Source organism: Carcharodon carcharias, chromosome 16 (genome assembly GCF_017639515.1).
Source record: "Carcharodon carcharias isolate sCarCar2 chromosome 16, sCarCar2.pri, whole genome shotgun sequence".
In the NCBI taxonomy this organism is placed as follows: domain Eukaryota; kingdom Metazoa; phylum Chordata; class Chondrichthyes; order Lamniformes; family Lamnidae; genus Carcharodon; species Carcharodon carcharias.
This window is the reverse complement of record NC_054482.1, coordinates 84,354,237-84,374,132: the sequence shown is the minus strand read 5'-3', so window position 1 is coordinate 84,374,132 and position 19,896 is coordinate 84,354,237. Positions and strand designations below refer to the sequence as shown.

Here is a 19,896-nt window from a genome sequence, read left to right as displayed (position 1 = left end):
CAACCTACTTGAAATGACACAATTGGTGAGTTGCTCAATAATGCCTGCAGGCCTTCTACGCTTAATCGTCTGTAACTGCATGTTTGGAGAATACTGTTTTTATCTTATTCTCTCTACCCACAAGTCAAACCTGAAGATGTGAATTTTAAAAAAAGATTCTTAGAGCTGTGTAGTTTTTTTATGATGGACGTAATGGAGTTCACTTCTTGATAAGCATCCAGATTGTGATCTGAGAACTCCCTTACACCTCTGCTTGTTAAAACAAGGCAATGACTACCAATATGGTAATTGTTATAAACCTCAAACATGGAGAAAACTCTACTGATCAGGCAAAAAAAGATTTCCGGTAACTAAACATCACATTATTTTCATTTTAAGCTGATGGTCAGTTGTTTGTATATATGTTGTATTTCTCCAATTGTGTTCTATTTGGTGCCATTTGCCCTCATTTTCTAGTCCAAGAATAAATTCTGACAAGATATAAATATGCCTCATGACTCTAAGATCATAAGAAATAGGAGCAAGAGTAGGCCATTAAGCCCATTGAATCTGCTCTGTCATTCAAAAAGATCATGGCTGATTTGATTATTGCCTTAACTCCACTTTCTTGCCTGTCCCCCATAATCCTTGGCCTCTTTGTCTATCAAAAATCTGTTTAACTCAGCCTTGAAAAACTCAACGACCCAGCCTCCACTGCTCTCTGTGAAGGAGAGTTCCAAATACTAATGACCCTCTGAGAGAAGAAATTTCTCCTTATCTCCATCTTAAATGGGAGACCCCTTATTTTGAAACTTTGCCCCCTAGTCTTATTTTCCCCCACGAGGGGAAACACCCTCTTAGCATCTACATGTCAAACCTCTCAGAATCTTATATGCTTCAATAAGATCACCTCTCATTCTAAAATCCAATGAGTAGAGGCCCAACCTGCTCAAACTTTCCTCATAAGGCAATTCCTTCACCCCAGGAATCTGTATGGCAAGTGATTTTGCAAAAATCTGAGATCCCCTTTGTACCTGTGCATGGCATGTGCTGCAACTCAATGAAAATAGAATGGCCCAGATCTTGCTGGAAAAATAATGATGATTCACACCACATGCTATTATTAAGATGCTAGTCAACCAGTAAGCTCAGGCGAAGAAGAGATGCGGCATGAGTTATGAATAGCTATAATTCACCAGTCCATTTGCAGCACTTCACCATTTGCATCACACGAACAGTAGCTTGCCCTCAATCTTTCCATTAATTTGAAGAACTTACTGAATTTGCATATTGTCCCAAAGGGAATAAATAATAAATTAATACTAAAATAGACATAAAATGCCAGACATTAAGCTTCTGAAATTTGGGCAGATCATTTTCAAAGCTTGAACAAAAAATCTGCCACTTGAAAAAAATCAAGCTGCTTTGCGAAGTAGATGCTGATTACTCAAGTGCTGGTATTTCTCACTAACCTTCTCCTTTTTCCTGTTAGGCTACCATACAGTGGCTACTTTGGTGGGGTGTCAGGACTGAGCAAGGAGCAGTTTTTAAGAATCAATGGCTTCCCTAATGAGTACTGGGGCTGGGGTGGTGAGGACGATGATATTTACAACAGGTAAGACGGTACTTAAACCTTAATATCATTGAATTATGCCAGAATTATTCAAATCAGTTTTGATTGGAAAAGATAACCTGGATGCCATAATTAGAGGAGGCTTGTTTGCATTTTTATTAAATGCTGGTTTATGGTCTTGTACAAGATTAGCTTCATATTAACAGTTTTACAAAAAGAATTTTGCGGCTTGGATTCTTACTTTTTTGGGGTTCCTTCTTACCAATTCCGTTATCTAATTATGTTCCTATGTTTTAACTATAGTTACGAAGAGAAACTTAAGATAATTAATTACTTCCACTCAGATAAATTTGAAAGAAGATATTCCTGGATTTTAGCTGGAGATGAAATGTGTTACGGAGGGGAGTGATTGAAGCAGACCCCATTATTTCTTTTTGGAGATAATTAGATAAATATTTGAAGCTTAGAAAGATACATAGCTATGGTTCTGAGTGGGACAGGGAGATTAATTTTAGTTTACACATAGATATGATGGGCCCAATTACAACCTTCTGTGTTGGAAATATCTACTTTTGCCTCCCAATTCCATCTTCCTTCCTATTCCTCTTTCTCACCTACTCTTATTCCTTCCCTCTTTCCTTTTACCTCAATTCTCCTTGAGCCTTTAAGATCCTGAGGGGTCTTAAGAAGGTGGATGGGGAGTGGTTGTTTCCTTGTGTGGGAGAATGTAGAACTAGGGATCACTGTTTAAAAATAAGGGGTCACTGATTTAAGACAGAGATTAGGAGAATTTTTTTTCTCTCTGAGGATCATGAGTCTTTAGGACTCTTTTCCCCAAAAGATGGTGGAAGCAGAGTCTTGGAATATTTTTAAGGCAGAGCTAGATAGATTCTTGATTAAGAAGGGAGTGAAAGGTTTTCGGGAGTAGGCAGGATTGTGGGTTGAGGTTACAATCAGATCAGCCATGATCTTATTGAATTGCGGAGCAGGCTCGAGAGGCTGAGTGGCCTACTCCTCCTAATTTGTATATTCTATTTCTCTTTCTTTTATCCTACATGGTGTTGATCGGAGGTTACCAGTAACGGTTGTTGGCTTAGTACAAAGAGGAGAAGAGTCAATTCTCTCTTAACTCTCAATTCGCTTTATTCACGTCGTTAGATCATCTACATATAGCTTATATGTCTGGTTAAATATAGACATGCAGTTTACAGCAGGTTATACAGTTTTATACCCAAAACTAGGACCTAAATGCACACCCACTAGGTTTCTCTGACGCTCCCTGAGTGGTCACAGAATATAAAAGCTAATACCCGAAAAGGAGAGCTGACGCTGGCCAGGCATTCCGTTCTCTTTCTCTCTTGCATCTCTATGTTGCTGACATAGGTTCTTTCAGTTCTGCAATGGTTGTTCTCCGGAGTTTTCGCTGGCTCCATGCCCGAAATTCTCCATTCTTATTCCGAATCTTATCTCTTCAAGCTGTGCTGTCTCTCTCCCGTTAGTATAGGCTTGCTTGCCTAGTCTGCTGTGCCGTCTCTCTCCCGTTAGTTTAGGCTTGCTTACCTAGTCTGTGGCATCTTCTCATTGGCTCTGTCCCAAGGACTTAGGTAGCATTACCTCATTACTCCTTTTCTAAATAAGGACTTGTGTCTTTTCACATTCCCTTTGTTTTCCAAGAAACTCAGTTACTTCAAACCAGTTCCAGCCAGCTCAGGTTGGTCCTCCGGTGGCTGTAACATGGCTGGTGGAAGGTTGCTGACTTTCATGGGAGGAGACTACAGATAGCCTTGTGATATGACCTTGCACGGCTCTGGCCCTAGAAGGCACGGGCTAGGACCATTCACCTTGATATGAGTGGTAGCAGTCTGGGCTGGCTTAGAGGCAACATCTTGGACACTGGCAGAGTGGCCTGATGAGAGGATGAAGGCTGTTATCCTGAGAGAGGACAGCAAGTTTGTGCCCCACAAAACCACTGCCACTCCACAGAATGGTGCTTCGGTGATTCCAACAATGTGTGGGAACACATCTTGTTGGACTGCTGAGAGACGCTGAAATCCCTTTGAGCACTGGTACCCCCCAGCCACGATGGCAGCAAGCTGTGCTTGTATGACTTCAGTCTGAGCCTTTACTACAGCACCCAAATGTTATGTGTCTTCTGCTTGTGATGCAATGGAAGCTAAGACACCGACCAACAGACACAAGTTCACAGGTGGGTTCAGAAGTGTGCTCAGGGAGTTGGCCACCATGCTGGAAAGGATGGGTCTAAGCTCTGCACAAAGCCATGTGCAAAGCAGGTCCCGGACTTCTCCGCAGTCCTTCAAAGTGACGGCAAGTTTTCCGGCGGACCTGCCAATTCACCATATAGTTCTGTGTCCAAAATTCAGCTGTCCTTTTCTTTCGATATGCTGACCTGTCAAAGTCTTCATCTGAGGCCTCTGTGGCAGAACTTGACTTTGTCCTCCTGGGGACTGGCATCTTCATTATTCTTTCCTCCTGCCCTTGATGCAGGCCACTTGTGCCCAGTCCCTTGCCACGTGCTGATCCTGTGACTAAGCTACCTCTAATTATGTATGGTGTGAGAGCAAGTGACAGTCTCTTCTTCTTCTATCACTTCTGGCTCCTGCACCACTGCCTGTCAACGCAGTTCTTGGGTGTATGAAAGGACTAAAACACAAAGGTAGTGTTGTAGACAGGGAGGGAGCTTGGGGAAAGCAAGTGCTGCATTCTTGATCCATCCACAGCTTGTAACTCAGGAGAGATTGTGTGATATGGGGAAAGTAGGATGTGAGGAAGCAGATTAGGTGCAAGCTCACAGCCATTTGTAATGTTTTTGTCCCACTGCTGGCCATGGCCTCGGTCATGTCCATTCCACTGATGTCTCCTCCACTGGGGTGGTGTCCACGGAGCCTGTCCTGGTTAGCTCCTGCTGCTCAGCTTTTTCACTACCTTACCCTGCAAGACTGAGGCAAGTGTGTCAGTGAGTCTGGTGCAATGCATTTTGGTGACATGCCTGTAATCGAATAACAGCTAGCAATGTATGCAGGCTGTGAGGTGTGGATGTGAGGTTTTTGGCATTATTAAGCGTGTGAGGGTGAGGTGAAACTATGAATGTGAGGTATGAGCTCTGGTTGGTGGAGATTGTTGTTCGGTGAGTGTAAGGTGGTGTGGTGAATTGAGCAATGTGTGAATCTAGTGCTTCACTTTTAAGGGTAAGGCACCTAAGGATGAATTCACTGACTCTGACTATTCATATGGGGTCATTGAACTTATTGCTGCACTGTATCCAGGTCCTTGGGGCAATATTGATAGTAATAGCTATCTGGTCCCACTGGCTTTGGAGAGTTTATTTAGAGGACCTTCAAGCCTCTGTGCATAGAAGACCTTTGTCCTCCTGTACCAAGGCTTTCAGTGCTACCTCAGAAAACCTAGGAGCATGCTGTCTGCCCTGATGTGCCATATTCACATTTCTTGCAGGTCACTTCCAGCGCCTGTTGAAGCCAGAACACACCTCCATTTCAAGAGTACAGATTTATTTTAAGCAGTACAGGCTAACTTTAAGTGATGTTAGCATCACACAAACATGGGCCTCTTGCTGAGATGTGCAGCCATTTGTCATTTAACTTAGCAGGCTGCACCAAGTTGGCATGTTGGCTGCATCAGAAGGAGCGGGCACAGGTTATTCCTGCATTGCAGTCCCCATCTTTATTTTCAGTGGCAATTGTATTTTGGCCCCAAAATGTTAACAAAGTTCTAATGTGCAAAATATAATTCATGCTGAACAATGAATACGTGAATAATGGAATAGAATACTACTTTTATGTGTTGTCCCTGGATTAGAAATTCTGTCTTATTGTAAGTCATTTGCGATGTTCTAATGACAGTGAATGGAAATTATTTGATCCATTAGAATTCTATGCAGTGGAAGAATACTGTAGTGAATACAGGTTTGTTTTTTTGCACTGAGGAGTTGTGTACTATAGAAACTTGCATTACTTCAATTCGTTCCTTTAGGCTGTAGCGTATGTTATTCGTGAAAGGAGGGAGACAAAAAGCAGGAAACTAAAGGCCTGAATGTTCTGTGCTCTGCAAAGGACTCAGTTTTATTCCCTTACGCCCTCACCTTATTTTGGGCTTGGCATAATGCTGAACTCTCCTCCCATTGCCTTTGACTCCGTGCTTACTTCTTTGGGCAGGAGTCTTCCCCCTGCCCCACCGCCACACCCCAACCCCATTCAATGGTTCCTTTCACCGACCTCCAATGCTCTCCCTCCACCTGGACCCCTCCCTCTGGCTTCTTAGCTGCTCTTGACCTTTTCATTGAGAACTGTCGGCATGATATTGGCTGTCTTAATTTCTCTGCTACTCTCACTCGCTCCAACCTGTCTCCTTCTGAACTTGCTGCATTCTGTTCTCTCAGGTCCAACCCTGACTTGTTGGCAAACCTGCTGACAAGGGTACAGCTGTTGTTATCTGGTGTACTGACCTCTACCCTGCAGAGGCTGAATGCCAACTCTCAGACATTTCTTCCTACCTCCCCCTGGACCTTGACCCCATTACCAAACATCAAATAATTGTTTCCAGGACTGTCACTGACATCATCTCCTCTAGAGATTTTCCCTCAACAACCTCAACCTCATAGTTCCCGAACCCTACACAGCCCGCTTCTACCTCCTTCCCAAAATCCACAAGCAGAACTGGCCTAGTAGACCCATAATTTCAGCCTATTCCCGCCCCACTGAACTCATTTCTTCCTATCTTGATTATTTTCTCTCCCCTTGTCCAGTTTCGTCTCACCTAAGTTCATGATTCGTCTAATTCTCCACATCATTTCAACAACTTCAAGTTTCTTGGCCTTAACTGCCTCCTCTTCACTATGGACGTCCAATCTCTCTACACCTCCATCTCCTACGACACCCATCTGAGGGTTTTCCACTTCTTTCTTGAACAGAGGCCCAAACAATCCCCATCCATCATCACTCTCTGCCTGGCTGAACTTGTTCTCTCACTGAACAACTTCTCCTTTAACTTGTCTCACTTCCTCCAAATAAAAGTTGTGACCATGGTACCTGCAAGGGCCCCAGTCATGCCTGTCATTTTGTGGGGTATGTTCCTCGTTCCAGTCCTGCCCCCTCTCACAACTTTTTTTCAGGTACAACAGTGACTGTATCGGTGCTGCTTTGTGCTCTCTTCTGGACCTGGAAAAACTTAACAATTTTGCTTCCATTTTCCACCCCTTTCACCTCCACATGGTCCATCTCCAACACTTCCCTTACCTTCCTAGACTTCTCTGTCTCTATTTCTGGTGATAGACTGTCCACCAATATTCATTGCAAGCCCACTGACTCCCACAGCTACCTCAAATATACCTCCTTACACCCTGCTTCCTGTAAGGACTCCATCCTATTCTCCTAGGTTCTCTGCCTCTGTCACATCTGTCCTGATGATGCTACCTTCCACAATGGCGCTTCTGACATGTCTTCTTTTTTCCTGACCTGAAGTTTCCTCCCCCCCACCCCCTGCCCCCACTGTGGTTGACAGGGCCCGTGTCTCCCTTTAAAGATGGAGATGAGAAGAATATTTTTCTTTCAGAGGGTCGTTTGTCTGTGAAATTCTCTTCCCCAGAGAGCAGTGGAGGACGGGTTATTGAATATATTCAAGACTGAGTTGGATATATTTTTGATGGACAAGGGAACAAAGGGTTATGGTTGGGGTTGAAAACAGGAAAGTGGTGTTGAGATTACAGTCAGATCAGCCATGACTTTATCGAATGGACAGCAGGCATGAAGGGCTGAATGGCCTAATCCATGACACTAACTTATGCTGCCGTGGTTGGGAATTTCTTCATAGCTGCTCCCAATTGCAATGTTTATTTTGTTGTGTGGTGGAAACCTTATTTACTTGCATAAACTGGGTTACCGCTGCACTTCCAGCAGTGGAACAGTGGCATAATGATAGCAGCTCCAAGGAAAGCCATACATAAAAGAAGGGTAATTTAGAACAACAGCTGAGGAAATCTGTTCCTGGAACCTACATGGTGAACTGTTGTGTTTCATCGATTAAGGCTGATAAATATACATTACAATAGTATTTTCTCAATTTTTTGTTCTTTATTTTGAAAGCTTTTTAGCTTCATTTATAAATCTACCTTGAGACTGTTTTTATTTGGGAATTTCCCTAAAAGTCATGAGATGTTTTTCCCACCTTGACTTATATGTTGGGGGAGGAATAGAAAAGAACCTGGAGATCAGGTTTATAAGACAACACAATAGAAGATCCAGACCCTCTTAGAGAGATACTCAACCACCAGATAGATAGGCCTAGAAGATCTTTGAGTATCTGCCATAGAGTTAAGTTTAAAGAGGTTAAGATCCACTTCCGAAGCCCTCGGAGAACTTTGCAACATCTCATTAGAAAATCTGCAAACTTTCTTAGTAAACAGCACAGCATAAACTGTGGCTCTTGCAGCATCAGCCAGGTAAGCCCATTCTTGCAATTTTCCATGTTTACAAATGCAGAATGGTTCATTACATCTGGCACAGGCGCAAATTAATTCAGTAGAGGGGGCAATTAATTTTCATCATATTGCTTGGTTTTCATGAGTGCTTGGCCACATAGTTTGAATTCATATTGTCAACCAAGCTTCTTCTATCAACCCATACTAGTATTTCAAATGAAAAGTGTTTTACCCCCTTTAACATTTAATTAATGTGCAATCTCAGGCATAGGTTTCTGCATTTCAGCACCTAGAATGTAGGAGCTTCCATTATTAATATGCCCCTTGACAGTACAGAGTCCCTGCACTGTTTTGGAATATAGATATTATTGAATTACTAATGTCCCTTAATCTCTAGGGGAGAGTCTCTGAATATCCTGAAAACTCTAATGAATTGATGCCCTAAAATCTCAGAATCCAGTAGCTATTTCTCTTTTCATTCTCTCAACCCTGTCATCAAAAATCTGAAATGCATTATTCAAAGCCCCTGTACATTGGAGGTGCTGACTGTAACAGTGGAATCTGCATGAATGAAGCAGATTCAGTAAGCTGAAGGCCTCCTATTTTTTCTTATATTCTTAATGCCTTTTTACTGTTTGTACTGGTGCAGTGCAATGAGTGCAGGTGGAATATATTGACTGACCAGCCTGTTTTTAATGGAATGAACATTTGGCTGAGTGCTTACCTTCCTGCCTCTGATTTAGAATGTGCAGGGTTCAAACCCCACTCCTGATAACCCCAGCAAGTGGAGACCGGAACTTCACCTATGAATTCGGGGAGTAATGGGATATTTGTCTTTCACCCCTCATTGTATGGGCTTTGGGAACCTATAACATCCTCCCACTATATAGGACGAGTCACCCTATCGACTGACATAAAGATGGCTATAGCCATGGAAGGACCAGTCACATTGTGGTCTGTCAGACCATCAGTCAGCCAGCAAATCCTTGCACTATTTCCAAAGGAAAAGCATGAGGATACAAGAACAGTAACATCCCTGCTCTTTTACTGGAGTGCACACAAACATACAAATTAGACGCAGGAGTAGGCCATTCGGCCCTTCAGGCCTGCTCCGGCATTCAATAAGATCATGGCTAATCTGATTGTGGTCTCAACTTCAGTTTCCTTCCTGCCTCCTATACCTTTTGATTCCCTTGTCAATCAAGAATCTATCTAATTTGGCCTTCAAATTATTCTGTCTCCACCCCACTCTGGGGAAGCGAGTTCCACAGACTCACAACCCTCTGAGAGAAAAAACTTGTCCTCATCTCCATCTTACATAAGCGGCCCCTTTATTTTGAAACTGTGTCCCCTAGTTCTAGTCTCTCCCACGGGGGAAACACCCTTCCAACATTCACCCTGTCAAGTCCCTTTAGGATCTTATATGGTTCAATAAGATCGCTTCTTGTTCTTCTAAACTCCAATGGATACAGGCCTAATCTGTCCAACCTTTCCTATTAGGATAATTCCTCATTCCAAGAATCAGTCGAGTAAATCTTCTCTGAACTGCTTCTAATGTAATTATGTCCTTTCTTAAATAAGGACACCAAAACTGTACACAATACTCTCATGTGGCCTCGCCAATACCCTATATAACTGTAGCAAAACGTCCCTACTTCTATATTCTATTCCCCTTGCATTAAATGACAACATTATGTTTGCCTTCCTAATCGTTGCTGTACTTGCATACTAACCTTTTTGTGATTGCTGTACCAGGACACCCAGATCCCTCTGTACTTGAGAGTTCTTCAATCTTGCCCCAGTTAAATAATAATTTTTTTTTATTATTCCTGCCAAAGTGGTTAAGTTCACATTTTCCCACATTATATTCCATCTGCCAATTTTTTTCTCACTCACTTAACCTATCTGTATTCCTTTGCAGACTCCTTATGTCCTCTTCACAACTTACTTTCCCACCTATCTTCGTGTCATCAGCAAATTTAGCATGCATATATTCAATCTGATCATCCAAGTCATTAATATAGTTTGTAAATGTTTAAGGCCCCAGCACTAATTCCTGTAGTTCTCCACTTGTTACATCTTGCCAACCCGAAAGTGACCCATTTATGCCTGCTCTGTTTCCTGTTAGCTAACCAATTCTCTATTCATGCTAATATGTTACCCCTACACCATGAGCTCTTATTTTGTGTAGTAATATTTGATGAGGCACCTTGTCAAATGCCTTTTGAAATGAAGTACAGAATCTTCAAGCGAGACAGGGGAAGGGGTAAAAGAAGAGAAGGCATTGCATTATTAGTTAAGAAGTCAGTTACTGCAGTAAGCAGAGATGATACCTTGGAGGGCGCATTGAATGAAGCTTTGTGAGTAGAGCTTAGGAATAAAAAAGGAGCAGCCACATTGTTAGGTGTTTATCATAGACTCCCAGATAGTCAGCGGGAAATTGAGGAGCAAATATGTGCACAACTTGCAGAGGTGTGTAAAAACAATAACAAAAGGTTAATTATATCAGGTGATTTCAACTTTCCCAACATTAATTGGGATAGACATAGTGTTAAGGGCTTGGATGGAGTGAATTTCTTTAAATGTGTACAGGAGAGCTTTTTAGATCAATATGTAGAGGGTTCAATAAGGGACAGCGCAGTGCTGGGCCTAATTCTGGGGAATGAAGCTTGACAGGTGGCTGAGGTGGTGGCAGGGGTGCATTTTAGTGATAGTGACCACAACATGGTACAGTTTATGGACAAAGAAATAGACAAGTTGCAAAAAAATGTTTTGGATTGGGGGAGAGTGGATTTTAGTAAAATAAGGCAGGATCTGGCCAAGGTAGACTGGGAAGAGCTATTTGTGGGGAAATCTACAGAAGAGCAGTGGGGGACATGCAAAAAGGAAATGGGGAGGGTACAGGCTCACCATGTTCCCTCTCAGGTGATAGGAAGGAGTAACAAGCCCAGAGAACCATGGATGACCAGAGATATTCAGGATACGATCAGAAGGAAAAGAGAGGCTTTTAGCATGTACAAGGGGAGCAAATCAGCGGAGGCCTTAGTGGAGTACAGACAGTGCAGGGTGGAGCTTAAGAAAGCAATTAGGAGAGCAAAGAGGGGATATGAGAAAGCTCTGCCTGGTAAAAGTAGGGAAAATCCCAAGATATTCCATAAGTATATCAATGGGAAGAGAATAACCAGGGAAAGAGTAGGGCCAATAAGGGACCAAGGGGACAATCTATGGGTGGAGCCAGAAGACATCGGTAGAGTGTTGAACGAATACTTCACATCGCCTTTATCCAAAGGAATGTGGATGAAGGTATGGAACTCAAGGAGAAAGACTGCGAGGTTCTTGAGCAAATTGATATAGGGAGTGATAAGGTATTGGAGTTGTTTGGCAGGCTTAAAAGTGGACAAATCTCCAGGTCTGGATGGTTTGTGTCCCAGACTGCTGAGGGAGGCAAGGGAGGAGATCGCAGGGGTTCTGACCCAAATTTTTAATTCCTCTCTGGCCACAGGGGAGGTGCCAGAGGACTGGAGAACAGCTAATGTGGTTCCGCTATTTAAGAAAGGTTGTAGAGATGAGCCAGGGAACTACAGACCCGTGAGTCTCACGTCATTGGTAGGGAAACTATTGGAGAAAATTCTGAAGGAAAGAATCTATCTCCACTTGGAGAGGCAAGGTTTGATCAGGGATAGTCATCATGGCTTTGTCAGAGGGAGGTTATGCCTAACAAATTTGATTGAATTTTTTGAGGAAGTGATCAGGTGTGCAGATGAGGGTAGTGTAGTTGATGCAGTTTATATGGATTTCAGCAAAGCCTTTGACAAGATCCCACATGGGAGACTTATAAAGAAGGGTTGTAGAGATAAGCCAGGGATACAGGGTAATTTGATAAGGTGGATTCAAAATTGACTTAGTTGTAGGAGACAGAGGGTGATTGCAGAAGGCTGCTTTAGTGGCTGGAAGCCAGTGACCAGTGGCGTACCACAAGGATCTGTGCTGGGTCCCCTATTATTCGTCATTTATATAAACGACATAGATGACTGTGTGGGGGGTAGGATTAGTAAGTTTGTGAATGACACAAAGATTGGCCCGGTGGTTAACAGTGAGGCTGAGTGTCTTGGGCTACAGGAAGATATACTCAGGATGGTCAAATGGGCAGATAAGTGGCAGATGGAATTTAACCCTGAAAAGTGTGAGGTGATACACTTTGGAAGAAGTAATTTGACAAGAAAGTATTCAATGAACGGCATGACACTAGGAAGTTCTGAGGAACAAAGGGACCTTGGCATCTGTGTCCATAGATCTCTGAAGGCAGAGGGGCATGTTAGTGGGGTGGTGAATAAGGCATATGGGACACTTGCCTTTATCAAACGAGGCATAGATTACAAAAGTAGGGAGGTCATATTGAAGTTGTATAGAACCTTGGTGAGGTCACAGCTGGAGTACTGTGTGCGGTTCTGGTTGCCACATTATAGGAAAGGTGTGATTGCACTGGAGGGGGTGCAGAGTAGATTCACCAGGATGTTGCCTGGGATGAAACATTTAAGTTATGAAGAGAGGTTGGATAGACTTGGGTTGTTTTTCTTGGAGCATAGAAGACTGAGGGGCGATCTGATCGAGGTGTACGAGATTATGAGGGACATGGACAGGGTGGATAGGGAGCAGCTGTTCCCCTTAGTTGAAGGGTCAGTCACGAGGGAACACAAGTTCAAGGTAAGGGGCAGGAGGTTTAGGGGGGATGTGAGGAAAAACCTTTTTACCCAGAGGGTGATGACAGTCTGGAATGCATTGCCTGGGAGGGTGGTGGAGGCGGGTTGCCTCACATCTTTTAAAAAGTACCTGGATGAGCACTTGGCATGTCATAACATTCAAGGCTATGGGCCAAGTGCTGGTAAATGGGATTAGGTAGGTAGGTCAGGTGTTTCTCACGTGTTGGTGCAGACTTGATGGGCCGAAGGGCCTCTTTTGCACTGTGTGACTTTGTGATTCTATGATTCTGTGAATCCACAGGTTCCTCTTTATCCTCTTGCTTGTTATTTCTTCAAAGAATTCCAATAAATTAGTCAAGCACGATTTTCATTTCCTAAAATCATGTTGATTCTGTCCAATTGCAGTGAGATTTTCTAAGTTCCCTGCTATAACCTCCTTAAGAATAGATTCCAGCATTTTCCCTTTGACAGATATTAAACCAACTGATCTGTGGTGTCCTGCTTTCTGTCTCCCTCCTATCTTGAATAGCGGAGTTGCATTTGCTATTTTCTAATCTGATGGGACTTTCATGGAATGATTTCATAGTGCTCTAGGTTTTGCATATATATTATATTGCTGTGACATCAGTAGCTGCATTGGGATATCAATATGTGTGCACTCAGGAGATGCAAGTCTGTGGCACTGTTTCTGACATGAATACACTGTGCCCAGAGTACAGTGCTAGTGACGCAAACCCATTGATTAAAGGTAACTTTGAACGTTAAGGAAGCAAATTATTGCATTATCATGTTGCCAACTCTAGTGCCACCAAAGCCAATTAGAGGATACCCATTCCCTTAAAACCTTTCAAATCATAAATTTGTGATTGCTTCAGTGAGATTAAGTTTAGAGCCTGTTGGCCTCCTGGGGTGGGAATAATCTGTAATTAAAAATGATACAAATTAATTACCAACTGTTGTACAGAATGTGTATTATTTTGAGTTAATTGCAAGCACAATGTCTTATTCTAATTAGACAATATGCATAAATTTCAATAATTATTGTTTCTATTGCCTTGATTTCATTAACTATACTTTAAGTCAATCACTAATTTATCATTTGAAATAGTTTAAAGCAATTGGTATACCTTCATTCTCATTGGTAGCAAAGTCAACAACATTATGGTACAATCACCAACTTTGTTACCTAATCTTCAAAATGGTACCAGCCGTGAAATCAACTTAAATCAATAGTATAATGTCTTAAGTGTGTTGGAGAGAATAGATGGATCATCAAATTAGAAAAAGTAGGTTCAGTGGTCCAATAAATCTGTAATAATGGATATTTCTTCTTCTGTGCTTCATATTGCTAAATTAGATTTCTGATATGCTTGGTTAAAAGGTTTTAAACCTGTCCTGAAAACTATAGAAATAAGAAAGAGCTTGCATTTATATAGCACCTTTCACAATTTCAGGAGGTTTCAAAGTGATTTACAGGCAATGAAGCACTTCTGGCATGTAGCCACTGTTGTAATGTAGCAAACCTGGCAGCCAATTTCCACCCAGCAAGCTCCCACAAACAGCAACAAAATAATTGACCAGGTACTCTGTTGTAGTAATGTTGATTGAGGGATAAATGTCGGTCAGGGCTTCAGAGCAATTGCCTTCAAAAGGTGCTGTGGGATACTTTACATCTACCTGAGAGGGCAAAAGGTTCTTTGGTTGAAGGTCTCATCTGAAAGATAGATGCTCTGAGCTATTCAGGAATGCTCTGCAGCTCATTTGGGAGGCATCAAATGCTATGTGACACTGTGATGCACACCAGTTTTCACACAGTTTTTATTAAAAGTGTGGATTGAATGCCACAAATGTGTAAAATCAGACATGATATCACTGTCGCTAACACCATTTATAAATGTAATTGTAATAAACATTAATGTCAAAACCAATGCTGTAGTATTGAAGTAGCTTGGAGAGCTAAAGCATAGTCTAGCGCATGTAGTATGATATAGATCTTTGTGCACAATACCTCATGATGCCAAACTACTAATCTCACAAGAAAATTCTGGGTTAAAGTCATAAAATGCTACTGTCGTGACTTTCTAATGGCTGAGTCATAATCTGGGAACAGGGAGGCTGGCTGCAACTTGTATGTGGCCTTGGAAGGGAGGATGATAAAGATACAGGGCAACATACATTCATTAGTCCTGTACTTTATAACAGCCTTTTTTTAAAGAGCGTGTTTTATTCCCGCTGTTCCTAACATCAGCATGCTTAACACCATTTTGATTCAAGTTTTTAGTTTTCTTGTGTAAACAACCTGCAACAGTTTCTGTAAGTAGGGTGCAGCCGTTATGATCTGAAAACTGTGGGTTATGTTTTTCACCTACTATCTTGGTATAAAACCGGTATTGCAGATTGCTGTCTTCAATGGAAGTGAAAATTATTCAGTTCCTATATTCACCAGTTAATCCATAATGCCAGTTTTACATCCAGACAGCAAGTTGAAATCTACTCCTGTGCCTGATCCTGAGTAAGCACAGCCCAGAACTAAAAGTAACCCTTTTTACCAATAATACTGTGCAGTGGAACTTATGTGACCTTTCTGCTTTGTCTCTTTCCAATCTGGAAGTCTGACAATATCAAACGCTAAATCAAACTAAAACTACTGGTCTAATTTATTTGCAGTTGGGTGATTTATATGGACAAAGACATAGGGCGGGATTTTACGCACCCACCCACCACCGGGATCTTCCGGACCCACTGCAAGTCAATGAACTTCTGGCTGGGGCGCCATCTCAACCGCGGCAGGCCCCACCTGCGACAGGGCCGGAAAATCCCAGCCATAGGCAATTACAACACACATTATAATTTACAGTAGCTAGGGTAATGACCATACTGTCCAACATTCTACCAGCTCCTCAGGCAAAGTGTTGAAATGCAAAATCTCTTAGCTTAATATGTAAACAACCTGCTTATGATGTTCAAATCACACATGCATATTGGCTATGCCCTAGAACTGCTGAGTGATAATTCCTTTGAAGCAAACACAGTTCCTTGGGAAATTGTTCCTATCAGTGAAATTTGGCAAGCTTATAGAAGCCAACTAATGAGATATTTAGTTAACGGGCTGGCACATGAGCGCACCAATCCCAGGAAATCTTAAGATAGTTGGCTATGTTTTAGGAGATCAATTTAATGCACTGTACCAATTAAGAAACACATTCCTCTGAGGGGCAGCTGGTTATTAAGTACATATATTCTCATTTTAACTGCACTCCCCGTCAAACAGAGCCACAGAGCCTCTACCTCAAGTAACTTTTGATCAACAGCATGGTTGAGTGAGGTATATTTTCCCCTGAGAGCCATTTTAATTTTTGAAGAACATCGAGTTACCAAAATGTTATGTAGACAAGAACCTAATAAGAAAAAGATTCTCTGAAGAAGGGTCATACAGATTTGAAACATTAGCTCTGTTTTTCTCTCCACAGATGCTGTCAGACTGAGTTTTCCCATCATTTCCTATTTTTACTAAGACAAAATTCTAATTTTCTCACAATCTTACTGGCAAGCCTGCAAACCTCATTCATTTGGACTGAGACTTGGTCATTTTGATTTAAAAATGCAACCATCTTGAAATATCTCTCACCACTACAAATTTAAACATTTAAGGCCCTGAAAATTCTAGTTGGGCTAAAGAGTGGAGGACTATAGAATGGAGATGGGATTCTACCCCCTTCATACTGCAACATGAAGTTCTGACAAGTGGAGGCATGGATAAATCTTCTACCTGTCTCCTCTCCCCACTCCTCTCCCTCCTTCAAGGGCTTGTTGGGCGGGCACGCGCCCAACCTGAATGGGTGTAAAATGGCGCACAGTGATGCCGGATGAGTGTCCCAATATCATTGCGCACTCACGTGATATTTCGGTGCCAGCACATGTGGGAGTCGGCAGCGCGCCCACCGACAATTAAGCAGCCTATCAAGGCCCTAAATCACTTAGCTGATTGGAATTTTTCGCTGCCCATGCAACCATTTGGTTTGCGGGCAGGCAATATGTCCAAGCGGCCATCGATGGGCGGGATGAGGTTTCGACCAGTGATTTAAAAAAAATAAAAACTTTTAGCACTCCCATTTAACATGTCCCTGCTCATGTGACAGAGTCACATGATGGGACCTGTTTGCATTATTTTAAATATATTTACCTTTATTGTTAAAAATCTGCCTCAGGAAGCTGTAACTGCGCGCACCTGCGTGAACGTGCACACTTCAGCACTTGCCCTTGTTCCCGCCCCCCTCCCCGACAGCGCTGAGCATTGCAGCACAGTTCAGGCTGGCTGGCCGTTAATTGGCCAGCCTGTGTGAAATCGCGATTGGGGTCCGATCGCGGGTGGCGGTCATCTTCGTGACTGCTCACTGGCCCGCTCGCCCGCCCGCCCGACGAGAGCAAAGTTCTGCCTTATACCTCAGTAAAGCTTCAGAAATTTGTCCCTCAGGCTGTAAAATAATTCTGGAACTCTTTTCAGCAAAAGCCACTAGAAACTAAAGAAAAATAAGCCTTCCTCAGTGGATGTGACTGGTACTGATGCATCCGGGGAAGTTACTCTGCACGTACCCAGGCAGCATAATCAAAATTGTGTTTACGATGTTACAGTTCTGGGCAAAAATATCAATGCCAAGGCCAGGCATTTAAATGGGGCAGAAGCCCTCAGCTTACAGTTGAGTGGATAATTTGAAACGTGCCTTTGTGAATTCTGTAATTTTTGGGGTTTTTTATTTTATTTTTAAGAGTAAAATATTTCAGCTGTTGAGAAAAAGATGATGGATTTAAAAAAAAATTAAGGACACATTTTGAAGTATTTATGGGAACTAAGAGGCCAGATTGCATCATCAGTGACAGATTTATAAACATTTTTTTCCATTGTAAGTAAAGATATAAGAACTGATTTGTCACAAAACCTGTGGGAAAAACAGCTGGCACAGAAAGACAACGGTTGGGATTCCGTCAGGCCAAAGAGGGTCTCGCCCACCGCTCAGAGAACTGGCAGGGAACCCCCATCATTTCCAGTGGAAAGGTCCAACGGAATCAGGTACTTAAGTAGCCACTGCGGGCCTTCCCTGTGATTGAGGTCCCTGGTGGCGAAAGTCTTGCCCCATCAGAGACCAGCAGCTCCTCAAGCCACCAGCTGGAGTGCCGTCAGCTGGCGGCAATGCACCAAAAAAGCAGTCCAGGATCGTTGTGAGACCTCAGACCAAAATTGATTGAAGGCGGGAAAGGGATTGCGGAGTAGGGGCCACAGGGGAGGGAGCGGGGGGAGTCAGAGGCAAGGGCAAAGGGTGTCTTCTCAGCGCCCTCTCACCCCCAACTTCCTGATGCCAGCTCACTCGATCAGGCACTGAGTGTCTGACTGCGAGGGACCACCAGGAGGCGAGCCTGCAAAAGCAGCCTGGGCTGGCTGGGTGGCCTTCCAAGGGTGCGGGAAAGCCATATGGCCCCTATTTAATCCCTGAGCCACCACTAAGTTGTGGTGGGGTCAAGGATAATGGGCGTCATTTGACTCACTAATGAACCTAATTGACATTCCCCCCCCACCCCCCTCCCCACCACCAGAGGCCAGGAATCCTGTGTCAGCCCCGTCAGACTCCCAGCTTAATTGGGGTGGTTTTGCTGCCGCTGCCGGGAGACTGACACCGGGCCTTTACTGCAATTAAGTGGGCCCGGCTGCCTTAGTTCCCACTGTGAAGGGCTGCATTAAATCCAGCCCAATGTGTAAGATGTAAGATTTTTAATACACTGCATATATAGTCATAGATGATAAAAATAAAAAAGCACAATATTCACAATTTGAAGAAATATATGAACAATGTTGTCTAATATCCATTATGACTGTCAAATGTGATTTATTTTAAATGGCTCTAACCATTCATATTTAACTTTTTTTGAAGTAATAATTTCAGTATTGTTTTCCTTTAACATTGTAATGGCTATTCCGCTCCTCCTTTCACCACTCCCAAACACAATTGCTTACACCCTGTGTGAGGATCTTAATGTCATTTGATGAATGCAGTGGGTCAGTGTTTATAATGAAGTGAGCTGAGGTGTGATTTATCTATGTGAAGAACAGTGGTTGTGTGGAATAGGAATGGCATCTAATTGTATCACTACAATGCACAAAGCAGTAATGAATCTTTTGAGCCAATTCACTTCTCAGTGATTCTTGGAATGGAGCACTGATTTAAAACACCGAAGCAGGTATGTTCTACCAATTCTGTGGTGTTTCATGCTTGAATGCTGGCTGAACAGTAATACATTTTAAAATTATGAGCACAGTAAAACAGTTAGTGAGGAAGTTAGAACGTTTTTTAAATATCATTTACATAATTAACTTTTTTTTCACTTATATAGGGGCTTGTTAATGATTTCCTGATTTTTGTATCTGGAGAGGAAGACCCCTCCTCCTCTCCGCCCCCTACTGGTAGTACACATGTGGGAAATTACTCCTATGGCATAATAGAGAACGGTTCCGCTTTCTAGGTATTAGATATTGTCTTGAGGCAGGAGTTAGCTGTATTTGCTTGCACCTTGTGGAGATGTTAAGTAGAGCTATGGTGGAGGATTTAAACTAATGTTGTGGGGAAGGTAAAAGAAAATATAAAGCATATAGTTTAGAAGTAAATGTAAGATTTAGGCATATGGACAGTAATGAGGTAGAGATATTGAAAAAGGTGAAGCAGGACAAGATTTTTTAAAATCAGAACTTCAAAAGGTGGAAATTACCAAACTTAAGGAATCTAGACTGTAATGTAAATTTATGCAGTGAGCACAAGAAACAAAATTGGAGATCTCAAGTCATTGATTAAAGTGGAAAATCATAATGTAATAGCTGTGGCTGAAGCTCAGTCAAGATTTGCAATAAAGTAGGCATAAAACATTCAGGAGTGGTAACAAAAGAATAAAAGGAGTAGGGATAATGGTATCCATAATTAGATAGGATTCAGGGATTGAAGTAGAAAACTGATTCAAACAGAATCTCTGTTTATTTTGGAATACCATGAGACTCGGTGTTACATTACTGGAGTGCATTATAGACTAATAAACAATGGCAATAAAATATCTGGACAAATTGAATGGATGTTAACAATTGAATTATTATTGTAGAATCCATGATAGGAAAAAATTTGCTCTGAGAAAATGTTTATCCTGGTGTCTTCTGG

General features: G+C 42.4%; 1 protein-coding gene across 4 annotated transcripts in view; it reads left to right on the top strand.

The window, feature by feature from the left end:
- Window positions 1-19,896, top strand: part of b4galt2 (UDP-Gal:betaGlcNAc beta 1,4- galactosyltransferase, polypeptide 2) — a 405,565-nt gene that overhangs the window by 329,291 nt on the left and 56,378 nt on the right. For 3 of the 4 annotated variants that reach the window (XR_005945547.1, XM_041208713.1, XM_041208714.1), the window contains one exon: window positions 1,472-1,594. The exons of the other annotated variant lie outside the window; for it this stretch is intronic. Coding sequence is in view for 2 of the 3 variants with exons in the window: in XM_041208713.1 (XP_041064647.1) it covers window positions 1,472-1,594 (123 nt within the window). In the remaining variant the exon portion in view is untranslated. The remainder of the gene's footprint in view (window positions 1-1,471; window positions 1,595-19,896) is intronic. 4 annotated transcript variants of the gene reach the window in all.